We start from the raw sequence: 24638 nt of genomic DNA, 5'->3' as shown, positions 1-24638 counted from the left end.
CAGACCACCTGACCTGCCTCTTGAGAAACCTGTATGCAGGTCAGGAAGCAACAGTTAGAACTGGACATGGAACAACAGACTGGATCCAAATAGGAAAAGGAGTACGTCAAGGCTGTATATTGTCATTCTGCTTATTTAATTTATATGCAGAGTACATCATGAGAAACGCTGGGCTGGAGGAAGCACAAGATGGAATCAAGATTGCCGGGAGAAATATCAATAACCTCAGGGATGCAGATGACACCACCATTATGGCAGAAAGTGAAGAAGAACTAAAGAGCCTCTTGATGAAAGTGAAAGAGGAGAGTGAAAAAAGTTGGCTTAAAGCTCAACATTCAGAAAACTGAGATCATGGTATCCAGTCCCGTCACTTCATGGAAAATAGATGGGGAAACAGTGGGAACAGTGGCTGACTTTATTTTTTGGGGGGCTCCAAAACCACTGCAGATGGTGATTGCAGCCATGAAATTAAAAGACATTTGCTCCTTGGAAAGTTATGACCAACCTAGACAGCATATTAAAAAGCAGAGACATTACTTTGCCACCAAAGGTCCAGCTAGTCAAGGCTATGGTTTTTCTAATGGTCATGTATGAATGTGAGAGTTGGACTATAAAGAAAGCTGAGCATTGTAGAATTGATGCTTTTGAACTGTAGTGTTGGAGAAGACTCTTGAGAGTCCCTTGGACTGCAAGGAGATCCAACCAGTCCATCCTAAAGCAGATCAGTCCTGGGTGTTCATTGAAAGGATTGATGTTGATACTGAAAGTCCAATTCTTTGGCCCCCTAATGCGAAGAGCTGACTCATTTGAAAAGACCTTGATGCTGGGAAAGATTGATGACGGGAGGAGAAGGGGATGACAGAGGATGAGGTGGTTGAATGGCATCAGTGACTCAATGGACATGGATTTGGGTGGACTCCGGGTGTTGGTGATGGGCAGGGAGGCCTGGGTGCTGCAGTTCATGGGGTCACAAAGAGTTGGACACGACTGAGTGACTAAACTGATAAATGGAAAAATAAATTGAGATATATTAAAAAGAATCTTTTTTTTTTTTAAGAATCTTGTAGTAGAGGAAAAAATTCATTAAGATCCTTTAGTGGGATGGATGGCATATTACTCTACTCTACAGAAATTATAAACTGGTGAATACTAGTTCTCCCAAATTACCACCAAAATAACCTGATAAACATGAAGACACAGAGATGAGTTTGTTGCTTACTTGATAAAGAAGATCACTTTCTTGCCCACTTGAGAGTGGGCAGCATATTCTCTTAAGGGAATGGCACAGGAGAGGTGTTTTTATGTTTTGGTGGGATGTGGTTTTACAGGTCTTTCAATAAGTAGTATTGATTAGGACTGGTTGAAATTTTGTGTTGAAAATTTTGGAGACTAATGAATTTTAGAAGGTGAGGGCTTGGGAGAAGATCTTGAATATTAAACAGTCATTTGGTTGAATTATGTATTGTTCTGAAAAAGGAATGTTTACTTTAGTGAGCATTAGTTGAGTAGTCTATTTTTCAAATAAATGGGTTTTCAGAAAGTTCCTTAAAAAATAAAATGATGAGGGTATTTGTAACCTCATCTTTCTGGCAAGAATGTTCTGAAATATTAAAGCCATATTAATGCAGACACTTGAAGAGTAGATTTCATGTTAATGTACACTGTGGAATATGTGTGTGTGCATAGTTTCACCTCTGAAAGGAACAAGAGATAGAGTGTTTTGGAATTCATAAAGTAACTGAAAACCCAAAATAAACACATTGAAATTGAATAAAAATAGACAGTAAAATATTTGAAAGAAATTATATGATTAAATATTAAATGATTCATATAGGAGCGCAGAAAAGAGACATACAGAGTGAAGACGTTAGAAGTGCTGAGCACCCAACAATGCTTTGGGAGAGATGAAAATTCTGGACAGGACTTGGTCTTTGGATACTGGATATCATAAGCAAAATAGAGTGGGAGTGTAGAAAGACTTGTGAACAACTGTCAACATTAGATGATCAGGGCTTTTTTAAGAAATAGAGATCAGGAGATAATAAATAGGGAAATATATGTTGAAGCCACCCAGTGAGTAACCTGAGTGCAGTGATTATTTTCCTAGCATATGAGAGAATTCCAAGTGTTCTTCAGGATGTTATACTATGTTATGGGAATAAACTACAGGCCTAAAGAACACTGAAAAGCTGAAACAATCCTCCAAGTGAGAGGTCTTAAGGCACAATATTAATATAGGAGTTGAAGAGAAAGAGACGATGTAATGAACTTATGTGTATATATATATATGCATATACACATGTATACATATATATATATACATATATATATGTCTGCTATGTTTTATGTATCTGCAAGACATGTATGTCATCTAGCATAAATTTGGAAATATAAAGCCAACATACAGAAGAGGTCCCGGCTCAAAAGTTTAAAAAATCAATTTGGAAGTTTTGAGGTTTCCCAAGCAGCTCAGTGGTCAAGAATCTGCTTGTCCATTCAGGGGCTATAGGAGACATGATCCCTGGGTCCAGAAGATCCCTGGAGGAGGAAGCGGCAACCCACTGTAGTATTCTTGCCTGGGAAATCTCAGGGACAGAGGAGCCTGGCCTGCTACGGGGTTACAAAGAATGGGATGAGACTTAGTGACTGAGCACACACAAGTGGAAATGACCACTCAGAGAATAGCAATTGGGAAAAAAAAAGAGCTCAGAGTTGAGCTTTGCAGGGTTTGTTTGTTTAGACAACAATTGTTATAGTAGAATGTACAGACATTTTGGAAGGATTTTGAAGGATTCCAGGCCAAGATAATGGTTCAAAAGCAAAAGATTTCAGAATCCTTCTGCTCACTTTACGTGTCACACAATGCAAAGCAGAGTAAGGTGGGGATGAAGCATGGGGGAAAAGCTCCTTGGATTTGGTTATCCCAGGTCAGTGTTGATGTTGCAAGCTTGTTGTTTGAGGGGAATGAGGACTGAAACTGGGCTTCAGAGAGATACGGAGAATTACATGTATGGTGGACACACAGGATAAGTCTGAAACCCCTTATCCAAAAGGTTTATTGAGGCTTATTTTGAAAGGACAAAAGCCTGGAAAAGAGCAAAGAGCTGAATGATAGTGATTATTATTATTAATTTCTAATATAGAGAAGAAATATATACACCATGAAAAATACAAGTAACTGGCAAGAAGTAAATATTTAAGAAATATCAGAAATTAAAGATATTTAAAGGCATGTAGTATATTCAATGTGGTTAAAAAACAGCTTTTATTTTTTTGCTTTTCGAAAAAGAGCGTCTCTTTCCAGAAGTCTGGGGAAAGAGAAGAATGTATATGGAATGATATTTTGAGGTAGACAAGAAGGACAGTAAGCCATTTCTGATGGCCTCAATGTTCACAGGTGAATATATGCAGCCAGGGGTCTTTAAAAAAGTGAGGGAAAAAAAAAGGTGAGGAAAATTTCTACAGATATGGGCAGTGTTTTAGGAGAGATGGTTTAAGGCCTATTGTGTTTCAGTTATGATTAATTCAATAGTCAAGATTTGCTATTGATATCATTATTTAAATGATTAAATCTTAATTTGATATTTAACATATTCTTCCTGAATTTATTTGAACATTTTCAGTGATTGTTATTTCATTATTTTGTTTTACTGTTCTTTTTACTAATTTTTTCAATTTGATTGAGTGTGAGTTACAAAAAAAGACATCATAGAATTTTTCTTTGAGATATGTTAAAAAATAGATTTTTAGGATAAAAATCATATTTGGATTAAAATGTTTCAAGCAATCAGTTTGTCAAGATTTTTTCCACTTTTTGAAAATTCTCTCCACAGATGGATGATGGTTGATAGATTTAATTTTGAAACATTAAAAGCAAATTATCATGTTAAAGTTAAATGCATAATTATCAATAATAACATTAAAAAATAAGGTGGTTTTAAATAGACATTTAGGGAAAGTGAATTTTGTCAACTGTCAACACCCAGAATAACCTGTTATGCAAAGCTGAGTTTATTACCTATTTTAGTCAGGGAGGGCAACATTTTGACTGTCTTAGAATGTCCAGAAGGAAGGATTGGTAGGGTGGGATGGGATAGGGGTTATGTATAGGGCTGGAAATCTAGAAGTGAATTGTTAAGACAGCTCTTCCAGTGTGAAGGTCTGGTTGAAGAGGTGTGCATTTCATGATGTAACGGCCTAGGTAGGTTGACACTAAGAGACAAATATCTTGATGTGAATCTTAAGTAAACAGTTACTAATAAGAATTGTGGTTGTTGCTCAGTCACTAAGTCGTGTCAGACTCTGTGGCCCCATGGACTGCAACAGGCCAGGCCCCTTTATCTCTCACTATCTCCCAGAGTTTGCCCAAGTTCATGTCCATTGAATCTGTGATGCCATCCAACCATCTCATCCTCTGTTGCTCTCTTCTCTTTCTGCCTTCAATCTTTCCTGGTATCAGGGTCTGAATTAACAGGTGATAATTTGCTCAGATTTGGGAGCCTATGGCTCAGATAAATTACTTTTAAGGAAGTTTCTGAAACAAAATTAGCTTTTATACTAATTTGCAGCCTTATCTTCATGGGCAACAACTTGCAAGCACTAAAAATAAAATCTTATGGTTGGAGATCCTGACAGTCTGGGTGAATGCCGAGGCCTCAGTTCTCAATTTCAATGGCAATTTGAGAACTGAACTATAATATGAACTGCATTATACCTGCTCTGTGTGGACTAGGTATAAAATAAAAGCTTGCCTTTACCTGAAAGAACTTAAACTTAGGATATGGTACTGTTTTTTCCTTTTGCTACAAATTATAGAAAAAGGAATTGGACAGAATGACAAGAATTTGAGGGTGGGTCACACTAAAAACGCATTCATATAGCTCAGGATGAAGAAACTAGACAGTGATTCTATCTTGTCACATCTTTTCATTTAAAAAAAAAAAAAAAGCCTGACTGAATTGAATGTGTGTTCAGGATAATTGACTCTTAACTTTCAATGAGCTGAAAAGGAAGAAAGATTATTTAATCAAAGTACTGTATAGACATGTCTAATACAGTGTTTTAAGAATTTTTCAAGTACACCCACCTTGATCTTCTTGTGTTAAGCACTTTACTCATTGATCTGATTCACTCATATTTCATTAGTTAACATTAAAGAAAATATGAGGTGACAGTTGTAAAATATATTTCCAGAAAGTAATTTATTAATACAATAATAGGAGTTTCAAAACTGGGACATTCCACTAGTCATTATAAATCAAATAGTAAAGTATCATAAATATGACACCCAGAAGATCAGATTTTAAAGACCAGAAAAAAATTAAAGAGAAGTAATAAAGGCAGATGTTAGATGCTTTTACAATAATTCATGCAGAAATCTGTATCAAAGGTTAACCTAGAGAGTTACAGTTGAATTTTAAAAAAGAAAGGTTTCTCCCACTAACGCAACACTGAAATTCCAATAGTAAAATTTGCAGGAGTGCAGATTCAAAGGGATTTATAAACACAAATCTCTACAGATGTTTTTCAAGTCTAAATAATTATCCAATGAAATTTACTTTAAAAATATTAAGTGTAGTCTTTATCTTCTCAAACAAGCTCCATTTACTTCTATTCCGATTCTAGGGGAAATATTATAAAAATGAATGTTCTTCCCCCACCCCAATATAATCCATCACCTACTGACGGTTTCCTCTTACTATGAAAGACAGTAATGACATGTGTTACTCTGTCTCTTCCATTGAAGAAGAATCACTGTTCATGCTCTCTGGACTTTTATTTCTCCATAAGTCCACAGACCTCATCCCTATTTAGAGGTCTGTGCTGTGCTGATTGCCTACATTTTTGTGTTTCCTACATTAATCTACAAGGTACAGTGGAAGGGGGAAATCCTCTTTCTTTTAATTTATTGTGAAAATATTTTAAGGATATTTGTTAAGGAATTCTATTTATGCTTACCTATGATGGTATATTCATAATTCACCAGAAGAAATGATTCAGAATTGAGAATATGAAGAAAAATAACAGAGGTGTTCGTTGAGGTTGGACTATTGATTCAAGCAAGCATTAATTGAGAGCTACAAGACAGGAGACCAGAGTCGGCTGGCAAGACCAAATGAGTAGCACAGGAGACCGGTGTTGCTGTTGAGCCTGTGATCATAACTGTGAGCTACAAAGGAAACGGAAGAGAGGGAAAGAATATAAATATAAATAAATACTTATGTGTGTAAAACCTGTTATTTGTTTTACATCACTAGAAAGGTCAGCAAGTAAAATTCATAATGAAAAGGACCTAAAATTTTTGTAGGCGATGAAATTCAGGTGATAGAAGACCTTATTTTAAAGATCTCATAGATTTATCTTTCAGTACACCTAAGTACAATTCAGATGGTAACTTGGAAATCATTGTCTCCTCTTCTTTATTAAAACACTTTGTCTTTTTTTTCCCATGTCTTTCCATGTCTTTCCCTGTCTTTCCATGTCTTTCCCTTTCTGTGTCTTTCCAACATGTCCCTGTCCCCATCTGATTGAAGTCAAGAAGAATCATTGACCTCTGTGTCATCCTTGACTAGTAGGAGAGTCATATTGGGCTCTTGATCTTCTGAATGAAATGCTGAAGAAAAACAAACTTTATTTTTGCTAGTATTAATTGCTTCTCATCATAACTCCTAGGTGTTACTATTTATAATATTGAAATAACTAGAGAACAGTCAGAAAACCTTGCTCTGTCAAAATGTCAGGCATTTTGCACATAATCTTGACAATCCAACATGTAGTATTTATTTACCACCAGTATGTGGATGATGACCATTGGATTATATAAGTTATATCTAACTTATATAACTTCACTTACTGTGAATCGTAGGTCCAATCCCTCTCAATATTGCCTGTTTTTCCAATGTGCATAGGGTTAGGGAAGTGTAATATCATGGAGCAGGTTAGAACTGGGTAAAACTGAAAAGGAGGTTATGCTTATACAAAAAAAAAGACACTCAAGACTACTTTTATTTGGGTATCTTTCCTTTTATCTAATTACATATGTATTTCTATATTATATATATTATTATATCTTTTATTTGGATATAGATATCTTTCTTTTCTTAACTTCTGAGTACTCTTTCTGGCAATTTTTCTCAAGTTGATATTTTCAGGTGTAGAGTTCTTAAAATGATTTAATTTCCTGGTTAATGTGGCTGAATTAAACTCAAAAATATATAAAATTAGCAGTTCTCCAAACTAAATGCAGTTATTTAAATTGAGGACATCATTCTCTTTAAAGTTGACAAAGTAGATACAATGGTTGGCATTGTACCAGTCTCAGAGATTTTGACCTTTGATCACACAACCCAGGCAAAATATCAGAGGCACAATTCTAAACCCAAGGGAAAAAGAGGTTGACTAGAAATTGAGTGGGGGCAGTACTGGATACATGAAAAAGTTTGCATGAAAGTGGTTCATAATGACAGTCTCAGAAATGTGTCTAGTTTTGTTTCAGGAGCAGCCTTGTTAAAAGTTTAACTACATCACTAATTGGTAACAGCTTCAGAAATGTGAGGTGCTTCTCTTTGTCTCTTCTTTCTAAGCTCAGAATGGGCAGCAGGTTGCCCATATTTTAATTATTTTTCATTTGTTGAACCAAGAATCTCAGTGACCCTCTCTCTAACCCTGTTTTCTTTGCACAATAGGCCATAGGCTAGACAGGCTTCCTGATCACTGAAAAGAATTAATATGAGCCAAGTGTAGAGATCTGCTCAGGTCATTAAAGGCTAACAGCCATTGTTCCAATGAGCCTGTTTATTATGCACATTATCTCCTCTGTAGCCATTGTATTACCTAGTCAACGTGTTTGTCAATTGTTCATATCTTTGTTGTTGCAGATACAGATGTGGTGTATAAAAGCGAGAATGGACATGTCATTAAACTGAATATAGAAACAAATACTACCACATTATTATTGGAAAACACTACTTTTGTAAGTAATGAATAATTAATTACTTTAATCATTTCAGTGTTGTTTCGAATGCCCTCAGAATATACATAATGGTCTATTGTTTTAGCTTCAGTACTTGCAAAACTTTTCAGGTGACAAGTTAGGGCTAGTATATTATGTAGAATCAGGAGATCTATTGATCGGAAACACCCATGTGATCATCTGCTTTGCTTCCTCACCATTGATCCTTTCTAGTAAATGAATAAATATTTCTAAGAATATTATTTTTTGAATGAATATTTATTCCAGTGTTTTCTATGTCAGTTTAAACAGAAAAAGGCCAAGTTTTTTAAAAAAGTTAATATAACCAAGATCATCATAACTTTTTCTCTCCCTTTACTTATTCTTCCTGACTTGCTTTTGTGATTTTCCAAATCAAGTAGAAGACAGGCTTTGTAAAACTGGTCTTTTGTTGAGGTTGATGTGTTTTACCTCTATAATTTTGCATTCTGTCAATATCATTCCTCTTCTCCTGAATCATTGTTTGGCCTAGCAATTACCAAATAACTAAACGTATTTTGTTCTTATAAATGTATATGAACTTTGGGGTAAATTAAGACCTCTCATGCTTAGACTGGCATGGAAACCCACCCCAGTATTCTTACCTGAAGAATCCCCATGGACAGAGGAGCCTGGCAGGCTATAGTCCATGGGGTTGCAAAGAGTCAGACATAACATGACTAAGTGACTAAGCACACAGTCTTAAGGTTAGATTTAGCTGTGATTACCTAATGAGTAAGTGATAGTTAATTAACAGTTTCAAATTCAAAATCTAGCTATCAAGCACCACTGAAAAATAGTATACAGTTACTTGCTTACTGTTTTAGATAACCAAAGGTTCAATGTATTTCCTATTAGATGTGTTAATATGGTATAAACATAGTACAAGGCCTCAGAAGACCTTCTGTACAAGTTAAAGGAATAAGCAAATTATCACATACTTTTTGTATTTATTCCTGCTGGTACATTTGCAATAAACATTTGTTCTTCATGTTTATGACAGAGTGGCCAGGTGGAAGAGATGAACTAAAAATTTTGTTGTTTGGTGTTTTTATTTAATAAGAGAAAAGTGGTTGTTGAAATCATGGAGTGATTACATATGTATATATCTGTTAGACTAAATTAAACCAAACAGCTCATGTACTTTAGCAATTAGGTTATTAACTAAATAACAATGGCATTTCTGTTTTTAAATGAATCAGTTATTTCACAGACATTAGAAGAACAGGTACTCTGAATGCAATGTGTAATAGTATTAATACTTGTGGAATGCCAAGGAAATATGAAGCATATTGCTTACTTTCTAAAATATGGATTTCCTTGAGGGAGATAATGCTAACCTTCCTGAAAAAGCTTAATAAACCGCATAGAACAGTATCTATTATTTATTTTTCCATTTTTAATTAAGTAATATATTTATTTATTATTTTTGGCTCTGCTGGGTCCTTGCTGCTGCTCACAGGCTTTCTCTAGTTGCAGCGAGCAGAGGCTACTGTCCGTTGTAGGGTATGAGCTTCTCATTGTGGCGGCTTCTCTTCTACCAGAGCATGGGCTCCAGGGCACGGGGCTTTAGTAGTACCAGCACTCAGGCTCCAGCGCCTGGCCTTAGTGGTTGTGGTTGATACTTGAACTTAGTTTCTCTGTGGCCTGTGGGATCTTCCCAAATGTGGGCTCAAATCCATGTCCCCTGCATTAGCAGGTGGATTCTTAACCACTGGACCACCAGGGAAGTCTCTATTATTTCTTATTTGGGTGGTCCTCTGGGATATTAGAGAAGAGGCTAAGGAATCATTGAGAGATGTTTTAATCAATGGGAAAGAAGGCATCCATAGGAGATAGGCCAGGCAGTAGAAAGCAGAAATTGGTAATGATGCTGCTAATGATTTGCTGATTAAAGTCAATGCAAGTTAATTTCAATAAGACTAGTTTGGAAAACAAAATTAAATGCATTTTGTATTTTGTTTCCTTTATTATAAAGTAATATTTTTGATGTGGATGGGTATAGGCCTTTAGTGGTCAAGCATTTAAGTTAAGAATAGACTCTTAATACCTGAATATCTGGTGTGTGACTGTCCCATATTGGTCATCCCCGTACACAGGTTAATGAGGTCTTCTAGGTAGGAAGGTAGGTGGTTTAGTCACTCATTCATGTCCGACTCTTGCAACCCCATAGACTGTAGCCCAGCAGGCTCCTTTGTCCATGGGATTTCCCAGGTAAGAATACTGACGTGGGTTGCCATTTCCTTCTCCAAACAAGGTCTTCTACTGGTTGCTAAATATCTTTTTACCCCCAGCATTTATTCCTTGCTTTATGAGTCTCTTTCGTTCATCAAAAAAGAAACAAAACAAACATTTTTGGTTATTGTTCCCTTTTGCTGTTGGTACTTCATACCAATCCCATCTCATTGTGGTTTTCTCCATGTGCTGATTAATCACATTTTATCTTTATGCTTGTATGTTTAATCTTTTAAAAATCCTTTTGAGGTCTTTTTCTACTCTTCTCTATGTTGGTTATGACTTTTAATTACCACTAAGTAATATTTAACAAATATCTGAATTTACTGATCTTCTAAGATTCATAGGATCCCTAAAGACATTTATCTCACAGCACAAATAATTAAGCAATTTATAAGTCCTGAAGGTGTCAGAATTCAACAGAGGGTGAGGATAAAGATTGGAATGTGGCTTACATTTGCAACTAGTTAACTTAGATCTGCAAACAAAAAGTACAAATTACCAAGATTCCAGATAAATTCAAAGGTACTTATTTAATCATTTCCTCCTCCTAACTCCAAGATAGCATTATTAAAAACACTTGTGTTTTAAAGTGCATACCAGGCTAAGTTCTAGATATATTTTCTCTCTCAGGCTATTCTCTTGGGAAAAAAATCTATCAGAGCATAAAAATTTTATTCATACTGCAGTTTCTTATTTTTTCATTGAGTGATTTAGTGATACTTTAATTATAATATAATTAATTGGATTAGATCTCTATAAAAATCTTTGTAATAAAAGTATATCAAAGCAATTGAAAAAAATTACTTAGAATGTGAAATCAGTATAGCCTTTTGTTTAATAAGATATATTTTTCAAAAATGTGACTGTTAGTTATTTTAAAAATTAAGATAACACCATATTGTAGTTCCCTTATATATATTTTAAACATGAATATGATTATCTGTGCAATCATATAAAGCAGACACTATGATTAACAATAATATTGACCGTGACTGTCAAAATAAAACAAAAGCAAATAATTTTCGTGAAATAATTGTCTTAAGGCATTCTTTTGTTTTGAAGATAGGTGGATTTGTAATGAAGGAAGAAATTAAAGGGTATATAGCTTTTTGAAAAGGAGTTATGTGAAAGAAGTGATTTAGCCCCCAAACTGCTCTTAATCATTTCTAAGTGTTTGGAAATGTTATCTCATAAACCCAGAACTATTTCAAACAATGCTAATTCACAATGTCATAATTATGAAAATGTTTCATACTTATGAAAGCTGTATTCTATTGTTAATAATGTGAATATTGCCAGTGGTCTTGGCAGAAAACACCAGTATTCATAAATAGTTCTATCAAGTTTTTGTTTGACATTAGAAAGAAATTGGAAACATGATTCCAAACCATATGCTTAAACATTATTAAGATTTCTTTTTTCAAAGACAGAGCTTATGTACTAATATTAGAAGAGACACAAAATATCTGTAAGATATCTATAAGCTTTTAAAAATATGCTATTAAAATAGCCTAAAGCAGAGAGGGGACATTCATATATTTTAATGATTCCAAGGAATGTTACCTGCACATGTTTTGGTCCAACCTCAGCCTGCAGCAGCTTGAAGCAGGATTTGGTTTCCTGGCCAGAGATTGAAGTCTGACTGGGGCAGTGAGCGTCCTGAATCCTAGCCACTAGACTGCCAGGGACGAGCGATCATTGACAAGGCCCGGGCCCACTGCTGTGTAGAATTGAATTTTCACATAGAGATGGAAAGCAGTGAAACAAGTAAAGTGTGTATTAGAGGAAAAGACTATATGTGGATAGACACAGGTGGAAGCTCAGAGAGAGTCATACCCTTGTGGTAGTTTGAATCACTTCAGTTCAGTTCAGTTCAGTCACTCAGTCATGTCTGTTCTTTGCTACCCCATGGAAAGCAGCCAGCTAGGCTTCCCAGTCTATCATCAACTCCCGGAACTTATTTAAACTCATGTCCATCGCATTGGTGATGCGTCCAACCATCTCATCCTCTGTCGTCCCCTTCTCCTCCTGCCTTCAACCTTTCCCAACATTTGCATCTTTTCAAATGAGTCAGTTCTTTGCAACAGGTGGCCAAAGTATTGGAGTTTCAGCTTCAGCATCAGTCCTTCCAATGAACACCCAGGACTGATCTCCTTTAGGATGGACTCGCTGGATCTCCTTGCAGCCCAAGGGACTCTCAAGAGTCTTCTCCAAAACCACAGTTCAAAATCATCAATTCTTTGGTACTCAGCTTTCTTTATAGTCCAACTCTCACATCCATACATGACTACTGGAAAAATCATAGCTTTGACTAGATGGATCTTTGTTGGCAAAGTAATGTCTCTGCTTTTTAATATGCTATCTTGGTTTGTCATAGCTTTTCTTCTAAGGAGCAAGCATCTTTTAATTTCAAGGCTGCAGTTACTATCCACAGTGATTTTGGAACCCAAAAAAATAAAATCTATTTCTTTTTCCATTGTTTCCTCATCTATTTGCCATGAAGTGATTGGACCGGATGTCATGATCTTAGTTTTCTAAATGTTGAGCTTTAAGCCAACTTTTTCACTCTCCTCTTTCACTTTCATCAAGAGGCTCTTAGTTCTTCTTTGCTTTCTGCCATAAGGGTGGTGTCATCTGCATATCTGAGGTCGTTGATATTTCTCCCAGTAATCTTGATTCCAGCTTGTGCTTCATCCAGCCCAGCATTTCTCATGATGTATTCTGCTTATAAATTAAATAAGCAGGGAGACAACACACAGCCATGATGTACGCCTTTCCCTATTCGGACCCAGTTTGTTTTTCTGTGTCCAGTTCTAGCTGTTGCTTCTTGACCTGCACACAGATTTCTCAGGAGGCAGGTCAGGTGGTCTGGTATTCCCATCTCTTTAAGAATTTTCCAGTTTGTTGTGATCCAAACAGTCAAAGGCTTTGGTGGTCAATAAAGCAGAAGTAGATATTTTTCTGGAACTCTCTTGCTTTTTCGATGAATCACTTACACGGGTCATTTCTTCCAGGTTACCTTTGGCCAGTTATCTTGCTCTGCCTGGCTCTGACTCTGTATTTGATTGATCCGAGGGTCCTCCCATGTGTGTGTACATTTCCCCGCCAAGATGGACACTGGCGAAAAGTCTGTCACTTCCTATGGGGTGGCACCCCCTGCATTATGGTTCTGCAAGGAGCTGTTCTATACATGTATGTAGTCAGGAATGTCTCTGACTTTGAGAATGAGGAATATGTCATCCTTTATCTCTCATCTGGGCTGGGCTTAGCCTCTCCTCCCTCCTGCTATTTTGGAGTATCTGTCCACAGGGGAGAAACTCCAGCTGCTCAGCCTGGGGCCCATCTATCTCCTGCCTTACAACTGTTTATTTATAGGTCATTATGAAATAGATTTGACTAGAACCAAGAGATAAATTTTTGGACTTATCATGCATAGAGATAGCATCAGTTGATTTGCATACCATTGTAGTATTTTTGTTTAATATTCACTTATTCTGCCACTGAGCATTTGAGGTGGGGGATAGATACAAATCTTTTTACTACCAAGAAATTAAGGAACTTATTTTCTATCCATGATAGAGTAGTTTTCTATCCATGATTGGAAAAAAAAATACAATGTTACAAGCAAATAGTTGTTGGATAAAGGTAACCAAAATGTCACCTCTTAAGATTTGAAATAAAGTAAAGTTTTCATAACCTTCTGACCAGCCAGATGGTTTCACATACTGGATATAATCATGGAAAACTTATTTGTTAAAAGTCTAGTCTCAGGTAATACATACAAAGATGGCAGAGTAGGAAAACCCTGAGTTCACCTTCTCTCATGGGCATATCAAAGTTACAACTGTTTATTGAACAAGCATTGATGAGAGAGACCAAAATCTATAGAGAAGATATTCCACAAGTAAGGATATAAAGAAGGAACCACAAGACAGGTAGGGGGGCAGAGATACAGTGTATATTCCAGACCCATTCCTCCAGGAGAGTGATCCACAAATGGGAGAATAATTACAAATGCAGAGATTCTTCCCAAGGAGCAAGGAATCTGAGCCCCACACTGGGCTCCCCAGCCTGGCGGTACTAGAGCAAGAAGTGAAGCCACCAAAATATATGGCTTTATTTATACATTCATACAAAACAGGTGTGTGAAAGTCAGAGGGGCTTACTCTAGGAGATCCAGAGGACTGTGGAGCATAAGGATTTTACTCATAAAGCGCATACAAAGACACAGTCTCACACTTTGTGGGACCCAGGACAGAAGCAGTAGTTTGAGGGGATCCTAGGTCAGACCTATCTGCTGATCTTTTGAGAGTCTCCTGGAGAGGCCGGAGGTAACCGGAGCTCACCCTGAGGATGCAGGTACTGGCAACAGCCATTTTGGGGAGCTCCTTCTGCCAGGTGGAGACTGATGCTATCAAAGGACATTTTGGAATCTTCCCTCTAGCTTATTAAAACAAGACCCTGGCTTGCCCCCACCTACCAGCCTGTAGATACCAGTACTGGAACCCCTCAGGCCAAGCAACCAGCTGGGCAAGGAGGCAGTCCTACATACCAGCAGGCAGGCTGCCTTAAGGCCCCTTAAGCCCATACCAGCCCTGGACATGACCCTGTCTACCATAGGGCCCATAAAGAATACTCATTCTACAGTACACAGGTACTAGATCAAGGACCCCCAGGAGGGCCCTGCAGCCAGAGACTGCTTTATCCATCAGTGTATATATATATACATATACATATATACATACACATAGATACATACATATAGTGTATATGTATATACACACTATACACTATATACACTGTATATATATATATACACACACATATATAGTGTATATATATACACACACACACATATACATACATATATATACATACATATAGTGTGTATATATATATACACTATATACTATATACACTGTATATATATATGCACACATATATAGTATATATATATACATACACATATATACATACATATATATACATGCATATAGTGTGTATATATATATATACTATACACTATATACACTGTATATATATACACACATATATATAGTGTATATATATATACATACACATATATACATACATATAGTGTGTATATATATATATATACACTATATACTATATACACTGTATATATATACACTAAATATATACACTTACATATTTAGTATAAAAAGCAAACAAATTCACATTGTAAGTTCTATTTGTTAGGAACAAAGCATTTATTTTTACACTCTCTCATTTAGTCTAATATTGTTTTTACAGTTATATGGCTTTCTTCTTATTCTTTGTCTCATAATTTATATGTGTTCATTAAATATTAACAATTTATGTTTTATAAAATTAGTATAATTAAGAATATATTACTTTTTGTCTTCCTCATTGACATTTTTAAGATGACATAGTGAAAACATGGTTGGAAAATATATGCAGTCTATTGGCTTATCCAATAAGACAGTCACTAGCCACATATGACTTTAAAATCTAATACAATTAAAAACTCTATTTTTTAGTTACAGCAGTCACATTTCAAACGTTCAATATCCAAGTGTAACCAGTGGCTACCAATTTGGATAATGCTCATACAGAGCCTTTCCATTATCATAGAAAGTTCTGGTGTTATTGGTTTGTTCAGTTGCTCAGTCCTATGGACTACAGCACGCCAGGCTTCTCTGTCCTTCACAATCTCCCGGAGCTTGCTGAAATTCATGTTCATTGAGTCGGTGATGTCATTGAACCATCTCGCCCTCTGTCATCCCACTCTTCGCCTGCCTTCAATCTTTCCCAGCATCTAGGTCTTTTCTGATAAATCGGCTCTTCATATCAGGTGGCCAAAGTATTGGCTTCAACTTCAGCATCAGTCCTTCCAATGAATATTCAGGATTGATTTCCTTTAGGATTGACTGACTTGATCTTGCATTCCAAGGGACTCTCAAGAGTCTTCTCCAACACCACAGTTCAAAAGCATCAATTCTTCAGCACTCGGCCTTCTTTGTAGTTCAACTCTCACATCCATACATGACCACTGGAAAAATCACAGCATTGACTAGATGGACCTTTGTTGGCAAAGTAATGTCTCTGCTTTTTAATATGCTGTCTAGGTTTGTCATAACTTTTCTTCCAAAGAGCAAGCCTCTTTTAATTTCATGACTGCAGTAACCATCTGCAGTGATTCTGGAGCCCAAGAAAATAGTCTGTCACTGATTCCATTGTTTCCCCATCTATTTGCAATGAAGTGACGGGACTGAACGCCATGATCTTCGTTTTATGAATGTTGAGCTTTAAGCCAGCTTTTTCACTCTCCTCTTTTACCTCAAGGTGCTCTTTGGTTCCTCTTCACATTCTGCCATAAGGGGTGGTGTCATCTGCATATCTGAGGTTATTAATATTTCTCCCTGCAGTCTTGATTCCAGCTTGTGCTTCATCCAGCCTGGCATTTCACATGATGTACTCTGCATATGAGTTATAAGCAGGATGACAATGCAGGCTTTATGTACTCCTTTCCCGATTTGGAACCAATCTTTTGTCCTATGTCTGGTTCTAACTGTTGCTGCTTGACCTGCATACAGGTTTCGCAGGAGGAAGGTAAGGTGGTCTGGTATTCCTATACTTAATAACGATAAAATTTCCCCTCAATATTACTTTTTTTAGGGTAGCAATGTACATATTTGTTCAGTTCAGTTCAGTCTCTCAGTCATGTTCTACTCTGCAACCCCATGAACTGCAGCACGCCGGGCTTCCCTGTCCATCACCAACGTCCAGGGCTTGCTCTAACTCTTATCCATTGAATCGATGATGCCATCCAAGATATTTACACCCATCATAAATTTCCCCAGAAATCTATGATCTATACCTAAACAATATATCTCAATTATTTATATATTTATGTGTGTAAGTATTTATTTCCACAGCATGGATGGTCTACCTTTTTCATCCACTTAATAGTATAAATTGAAGATCTTTTTGTATGATCCCTTTTGTTTTTCTCTGATAATTTAGTGAATTCATAGAATTCCCTTGCATAATGTACTGCCATATATTCATTTCCTATTATATTCCTGTAAATATACTTGGCAGTCATTTTTGAAATATATTTGTAGGCTAAATTCATAGCAGTACCATATCTGGGTAAAAAGAAAAGCTCATTTGAAATTTAATAGACAGTATCAAATTGCGTTAAGCAAGTCCAACAATGTAATATGATACTGCCTGTTAATCTACTCTGGCCATTACTAAGTATTGCCAACATGTTAACCATTATCACTTTGGCTGATGAAAAATAGTAATTAATTTTATATTGATTTGCAATTATTTAATTATGAGTGAGATTGAGCATTATTTTGTCATATGTGCATTGACAATCGAGTCATTTTGTCTATGAATTCCTTTTCATAGGCCTTTAAAATTGGGACTTACAAGTGACACCCATGTGGCAAAATTTTATCTTTACATATTTCTACTTACCTTGAATCATACTAGAATGATTCATTCACCACCATCTAGAAAGTTCAGTGAAAGTTTTTTTGTGTTGTATAGGTCTTATTCAGTTCAATTCAGTTCAGTGGTTCAGTCATGTCCAACTTTTTGTGACCCCATCGACTGCAGCATGCCAGGCTTCCCTGTCCATCACCAGCTCCTGGAGCTTACTCAAACTCGTGTCCATCGAGTTGGTGATACCATCCAACCATCTTATCCTCTGCGGTCCTCTTCTCCTCTTGCCTTCAATCTTTCCCAGCATCAGGGTCTTTTCCAAGGACCTGTATCTGTTATTAACTGGTGGAAGAAGGAATCAATCAGGAGTGTTAGTGAAGGAGGAACAATGGGAGGATTAGCGAGTAAATGTCTATAATGACCTCATTTAACTTTAAATATTTATTTAACAAAACAATCATCTGCCCTATAAAGTGTTAGAAGTATATCCCTTAATTTTTCTCTCAGTTGTCAAAGTGAAATAAAATTAATACTAAAAAAAAAAATAGGCAAACTTATCACATTCTTCATGCTTTGAGCTTAATGTAACCCTGAAATGTGTTAAAAAAAAAAAAAGATTGATCTTTGAATTCTATACATTTCATTAAAAATATTGAAGCTATTAATAAACATTCCTGATAAAGGGGACAATGCAAGAAGTAACTTATGGCTTTTGGTCATTAAAATGCAAAATTAGTAAATGACAATTCATTTTCATATCTATGTTTACATTTTTTTGGTGCATGCCTAATAGCTTCTAGGCATAGTTGAGGAAACCCAGAAGTGTTTCCAATTGTGACTATTGGATGACAATAGAAAAATTGTTTCTTATTTTAAAGCTTGGGATTTAGGCTCAAGACATTGAGCAGGAGGCAGCCTCTGATTGTTCCTTATTGTCATTCCATTGGATTTGATTTGATTACAGGACGTTTTTCTTTCCCCAAGTAAGCAGAAAGTTCTGTGTCACCATGGAAGTAAATCTGAAATTACTCTTTTCTTTTACTATTGTCCTTTGATTTGGCAGATTAGGGCCATTTATAATATACCTGCTTATTAAATGGATACTGAAAAAAGAGAAGGAAGTGGAGAATCAACTTAATATGATTCCAGAGCAGGAGGAGAAATAGTACATCTGTTAATATACTCAAGAAATACTTTGTTGAAAACTGAAAACCTGAATCTTGTTACTGTTTGGTTTTTCAAATGAGTTTCATATTCAGATTCTTCCTCCTAATTGTCATATTCTATAGTTTTTGTTGTTTGTATCCTGTATCTATTATAATCTGTGAAGATCATTAGTTAGTTGAAAAATATTAGTGTGTAATATACCAACTCTTCCTATTTAATTGAAAAAATAAACTAAAGATATAAAAACACATTTCACAAAAGAAACACAGAAACTCATATCACTGATAAATAAATAAATGCTTAACGTAATTTATAAACACAAAAAGGATGGTCAACAAAGAGATAGTATTCTGCACCTATTCTGCAAAGTTTAACTCTGACATCACCAAGAATTGAAAAGAATGTGGAAAACAGGGCCTCTTAAACATTGCTGACAGGAGGGTAATTTGTGCTTTTACTTTGGGTAACAGTTTGTCATTTTGTGTGAAGTAAAACATTCACACACCCTACAACCCACAAATTTCTCACTTTCTATTAATAGGCATTTCTAATAGAGTGAAAAATAAAGAATAACTTTCAGTTTTGGACCATTAAAATGAAAGTTAATGAACAAATGACACTCAACTTTTCAACTAATTCCCTCTGGAAAATATTTTTATATCCTTGGGTTTTTGTTGAATGTCTAACTCAGTTTGGTTATATATATGTTTGCCTAAATGACACATTTTTTTAGCCTTAGTTGGTTTTGAACTTTTAATAGAGGCATCAGACGGTCCATGATATTATGCCTCCTACTTAAATGTCCTCAGCATTCTGTTACAGATTCATGCATATTTACATTTAGTTGTAGTTCACTGACTTTTACATGCTATTCTATTATTTTATGTTATTTTCATATTGTTATCTGGTTTGTCATTATTTCTGTAGATTACAACATATTTGTTGTGTATCTGATATTTAAGTTTAACTGGGCATCCTGTTTTTACAGGTTAAATCTCTTATGATCAACACTTAGTTAAGTGAAAGTGAAAGTCGCTCAATGTGTCCGAATCTTTGCGACCCCCTGGACTATACAGTCCATGAAATTCTCCAGGCCAGAATAATGGGGTGGGTAAACTCTCCCTTCTCCAAGGGATCTTCCTAACCCAGGGATCAAACTCAGGTCTGACAGAAAAATTATTAGTCTAATTCTGTGCATTGAAAGTCTACTAAGATGAAAACAGCAAATAAATGTTATACTATTTATATATTATGATTTTATCAAAGATAGAAAATTATAGAAAGTAGATATCAAACGATATTATTGAAGAATATACCAGAATACATTAAATCTCAGCAAATAATTTTCTTTTTCATTACTAACTTATGTTCTCTTATTTTCTTTGAAATTACTTATGGCAATGCTAAACTAATGATGTCATACTAACTTATGATCATATCTCAAGAAAATTTAATCTTTGCAGCATTTGTATTGTCCTATTTTTTCCTCACATTTAAAGATTTAGCCAGGTTAATTTTTTTATGAAGCAATATTGGTCTTTATATTTTCTTTTTAAAAATGTAAAAATCACAAAGTTCTTGGTAACCATACCCTGGCCTATGCCAGATATGAAATCATATCACTGACAAAAATATTTGAAATGTCTATATCATATTTTAAAATATTAACTCTATTAACTAGAGTTTTCTCTCTAATATTTACCTAATGGAATATTAGCAAAAATCGTACTTAAATAATTTGCTACTGGAGGAGTCTAATCAACCTATCTCATAAAATTATATTGAATAAACCATATTAGACCATGATTAGGAAAACTTATCCAGAAATCCTAATGTGATATATTATTAGGATTCCATAACTTCTATCTACTGTATTCTTTAATACTAATTATAATTAGTATGTTATATTCTTTGCCTGAATGTAATAGCACCCATTTAAAAAATATGTTTGAAATATTGTGATTAGGAAACATTAAGACAAGAAGAATCAGAGTAGCACAGCTGACTTCAGAGAAATAATTTGCATAATTTTGTAATTTATAGTATCTCTATACTTTCTCCAGCTTAAACTTTCCTAATTTATTGTATTCTTGAGTGGAGGAATACTGACATTCTTCTCAAAGTCACCTAGTTGTCCATGTTTTAAGTTATTAATAGAACTCAGAGACCATTAGTTGTCACCTTCTATTAAAGATAAAAAATTGTTTTTTAAATGTTTGAGTGTATGGAATATGATCCAAATCAATAGCATATTAATTGGCTGTTCATGTTTATTGAGCAATAAAGATATATGTGAGCCATTCTACATGAGCTAGTAAGTAGTGATTTAATAGTCTTAAGAGCTACCTACTGGTGCCATGGCATTTTCTGCATTGAGTATTTTAATAAACTATTCTAGTACCTATAAAATGCAAGTTTCCAAGAAAAAAAGAGTGACCGTATTTTGTGTTTATACAAGATGAATGTCCTAGGTATCACAAAGAAATATATTTCAAACATTCTTCTAAGTAAATGGGTAGCTAAGAAAAGACAACATTAAAAAATACAATAATGGTCTGATTTTTAAAATCTTTGCATATAAGCACAGTTATGGTGGTAACAAACAATCATGTTTTTATTTAGATCTGCAAGATAAAAGGTAATCTCTTTGCCTCTTCTTTGTTCCTTTTATTTGAAGTTAGCCAGAGAAAGAGAGCTCATCTTTGGTATCACATAATAGACTGCAATTTGGTTTGTATTCTTTTCTGCCTTCTCGCAATCCTCTTTCCCTTTTTATCAATGACATAGTAACCATTTCTCTCCTGCCATTCACTTAAGTTCAACTGGCTTTTTGAAATCTTTCCTTATGCTCATTTCACAATCACTTACAGACTGCATTGCAAAAGAAACTTTTTCAAAACATTTGTATATGTAATGTTTTATTTTTTCTGGAATAAGAGATGACTTTTCAAAGCATTTTTGTCAGTTATCAAAATTATCAGCTTAAAATGAAGTTAGATAATGAGGGATATTATAGCCAAATAATTTAACCTAAGGGGTGTTTGTGTTTATGTGTGTGTAGTCATTTTGGTTGGATGAAGTGAAGAGAGCAGAAAATAAAAAAAGACCATATGGTTCTCGGAGACCTGTTTTCTTATATTCATCATTCTATATTTGTTGAAAATGTACTCTCTTACACTCTAAGACTTAGTGGATTCTCCAGCTCAAGTTTTTAGATGAGTATTTTTGTTGTTAAATAGAAATGCCTATGCATATATTCAGACTTCCCAGGTGGCACTGTTGGTTTCAGAACCCACTTGTCAATGCAGGAGAGACGTAAGAGACACAGGTTTGATCCCTGGGTCGGAAAAATCCCCTGAAAGAGTGCCTGGCAACCCACTCCAGTGTTGTTGCCTGGAGAATCCCATGGACAGAGGAGCCTGGCAGGCTACAGTCTATAGGGTCACAAAAAGTCAGACACTACTGAAGCAACTTAACAGATAGCATATATATATACATATATATATATGTATGTGTATATATATGTACATATATATGTATATATGCACGGATATATGTGTATATATGTACATATATCTCACCAGCATGTTACAAGATCTAGAATAATTTTCACTATTCACCTAAACTGTACAGTTCTTATGCATCTGACATTTCTCAATTTTAAAGTACCCAAGTTTTCTTACCAACTTTTGCTTTATTTTTAATTCAATCTCTGATTCCTCTCCTCTTGCTCAATCTTTTCTCATCCTTAAGTCATACAAATGCATATTTTATATTTTCTGGCACTTCTGACATTTAAGTTTGTGTTTAATGATTTCTTGCCATGCTATTCAATATCTGACAACTTGGAATACCATCATTATCTATTTCTACCTCCAGTTATAATGTTTCTGACAAGAATGAATCATTGCAATGGAGCCTCTTAATGGGGGCATTACTGTGGCAATAGATGTAAATTGAGATTCCAAACAGCCCAGAAGAGCAATCAGAAACAGTGATCAATGATGAGATGGACTGCACATGTAATTATATACATTGACTCAGATGAACAACTTGTGCTGAAAAGGACAGAAAAGGCTTAAAGGGAGAGAATTAGAATGATCTTTGAGAGAAATACAACTCAAATAAGGAGCAGGGAGAGGTGAGGCTGTTACAGCAGGTGGGACAGACTGAACAATAATACAATGATAAAGAAAACACATTCAAAGAATAAAAATAATAATAAACATTACTCAAAATAACTGTACTGTTTCTGATCCACCCATGGTAGAACATGTTGTTTGAGAATTTTTTCCTTTTATTTGGGAATTAATATCGCATTGGATGTAACCTTTTATGTAATACTCCATAAAGTCCCAAATATTTCATTTAAATTTCAGACTTCTGCACAAAAATCTTAAACATCCCCTATTAGGTGTCCACAGGGATTATAATCACAGCATTATCTAAAATTGATATGTCTAAAATTTTCCTCAAAATATGCCTGTTTTTTGCTTTTCCCCAACTGAGGTTGCAGTAGCAACATTAACCCATGGATTAAAAATGTGAAAACCCATATTTGTTTTGTACAGTTTCTTTTCTTGGTTTTCAAATATAGTCATTAAATTATTTTGTTTTTATCAACCATCTCCCTTGTATATGTCCCCTCCTTTCTATGCCCTTGGCTCTTCCTAAACTTCTTGACAATTGCTCATCTGGATGACAATGAGAACCTCTTACCAGATCTAATTGACCTCAAGATATCATTAGAACCAACTCACTTTCTTTTCCACCCAGTTGTCAGAGGAATTATTCTAAATTCAAATCTGACTTTATTGCTTCCTTGGCTTTAAATTTCACCATTCATGAAAACAGTAATTAGCTCTGCCATGTTCATGTTGGTAATAATACATGCATAACATTAGCACTAATCCATGGGGCTAGCCACACCTCTTTTAAAACTTTGTGTGTATTTTTGAAGGTTATTCTCATAACGCAATCTGCAATTTCATATAATTGGAAAACACTGGATCATGAAGTTTTCACTGACTTTACCACCAAGTATACGAAGTATATACCATTCTTTTCTGTAACTCTCCCAGCATTGTCCCCCCAGCCCCTGCCTCACCTTTATCATTATTATTGCTTTACCAAAATTTAGCAAACTAGCAGCCCCTAGGCAGAACCTGGTAGCCGTATATATTTCAAAATACTGGGCTATAATTTTTAAATCATGGCTGTAAATTATATTAGAACTACTGTATAGAATTTCTTAAATGATACTGGTTATTTGAAACCGAGGGGCTACTGCCCCTTTAGATAACCTAGTCCAGGGGCTACTTGCCCACTAGTCCATTTGGCCTCAGTGTACTCAGACATCCCTTTTCTTATCACTACACACCCAGTCTTTTAAGTCATTTGGATTTTGGATTCCTGCTCTATCATGGAAAAACACAGTTCTTGTCTTATCCTGCCCAGTGTGAGATGGGAAAATTTCTAATGACTTCGTTTTTCAACTTTGTAGCACCTTCAGTGTTTACCATGATGCTCATCTTATTCTGAACTTTCAGTAAGTTAGTTTTGGTACAGTTGAATGATATACAGAATGAGGTACTACAGAATCGTCCCAGGCTGCCTGAAACCATGCATTGGTTTCTCAACTTGATGAGATGTCTTGTTTTCATTGTTGTTAAGTTGACAACTGGCATATCTGTTTTTCTGTTTCTCGCACCTGGCATGGCTTCAATTGAATGTTCCTAGATGGCAGAGTTCATGCATTTTAATGCTCTTTGTTCAAAAATGCATTAGTAAGCATCACTGCTGA

General features: G+C 35.4%; 1 protein-coding gene across 2 annotated transcripts in view; it reads left to right on the top strand.

Annotated features, from left to right (window-relative positions):
• DPP10 (dipeptidyl peptidase like 10) overlaps window positions 1-24638 on the top strand; it is a 716172-nt gene that overhangs the window by 351298 nt on the left and 340236 nt on the right. For both annotated transcript variants that reach the window (XM_043488102.1, XM_043488101.1), the window contains one exon: window positions 7878-7972. In XM_043488102.1, the coding sequence (XP_043344037.1) occupies window positions 7878-7972 (95 nt within the window). The remainder of the gene's footprint in view (window positions 1-7877; window positions 7973-24638) is intronic.

This window comes from Cervus canadensis, chromosome 15 (assembly GCF_019320065.1).
Source record: "Cervus canadensis isolate Bull #8, Minnesota chromosome 15, ASM1932006v1, whole genome shotgun sequence".
Classification (NCBI taxonomy): Eukaryota; Metazoa; Chordata; class Mammalia; order Artiodactyla; family Cervidae; genus Cervus; species Cervus canadensis.
The sequence above is the reverse complement of the archived record's forward strand: the minus strand, read 5'-3'. Positions and strand labels throughout refer to the sequence as shown.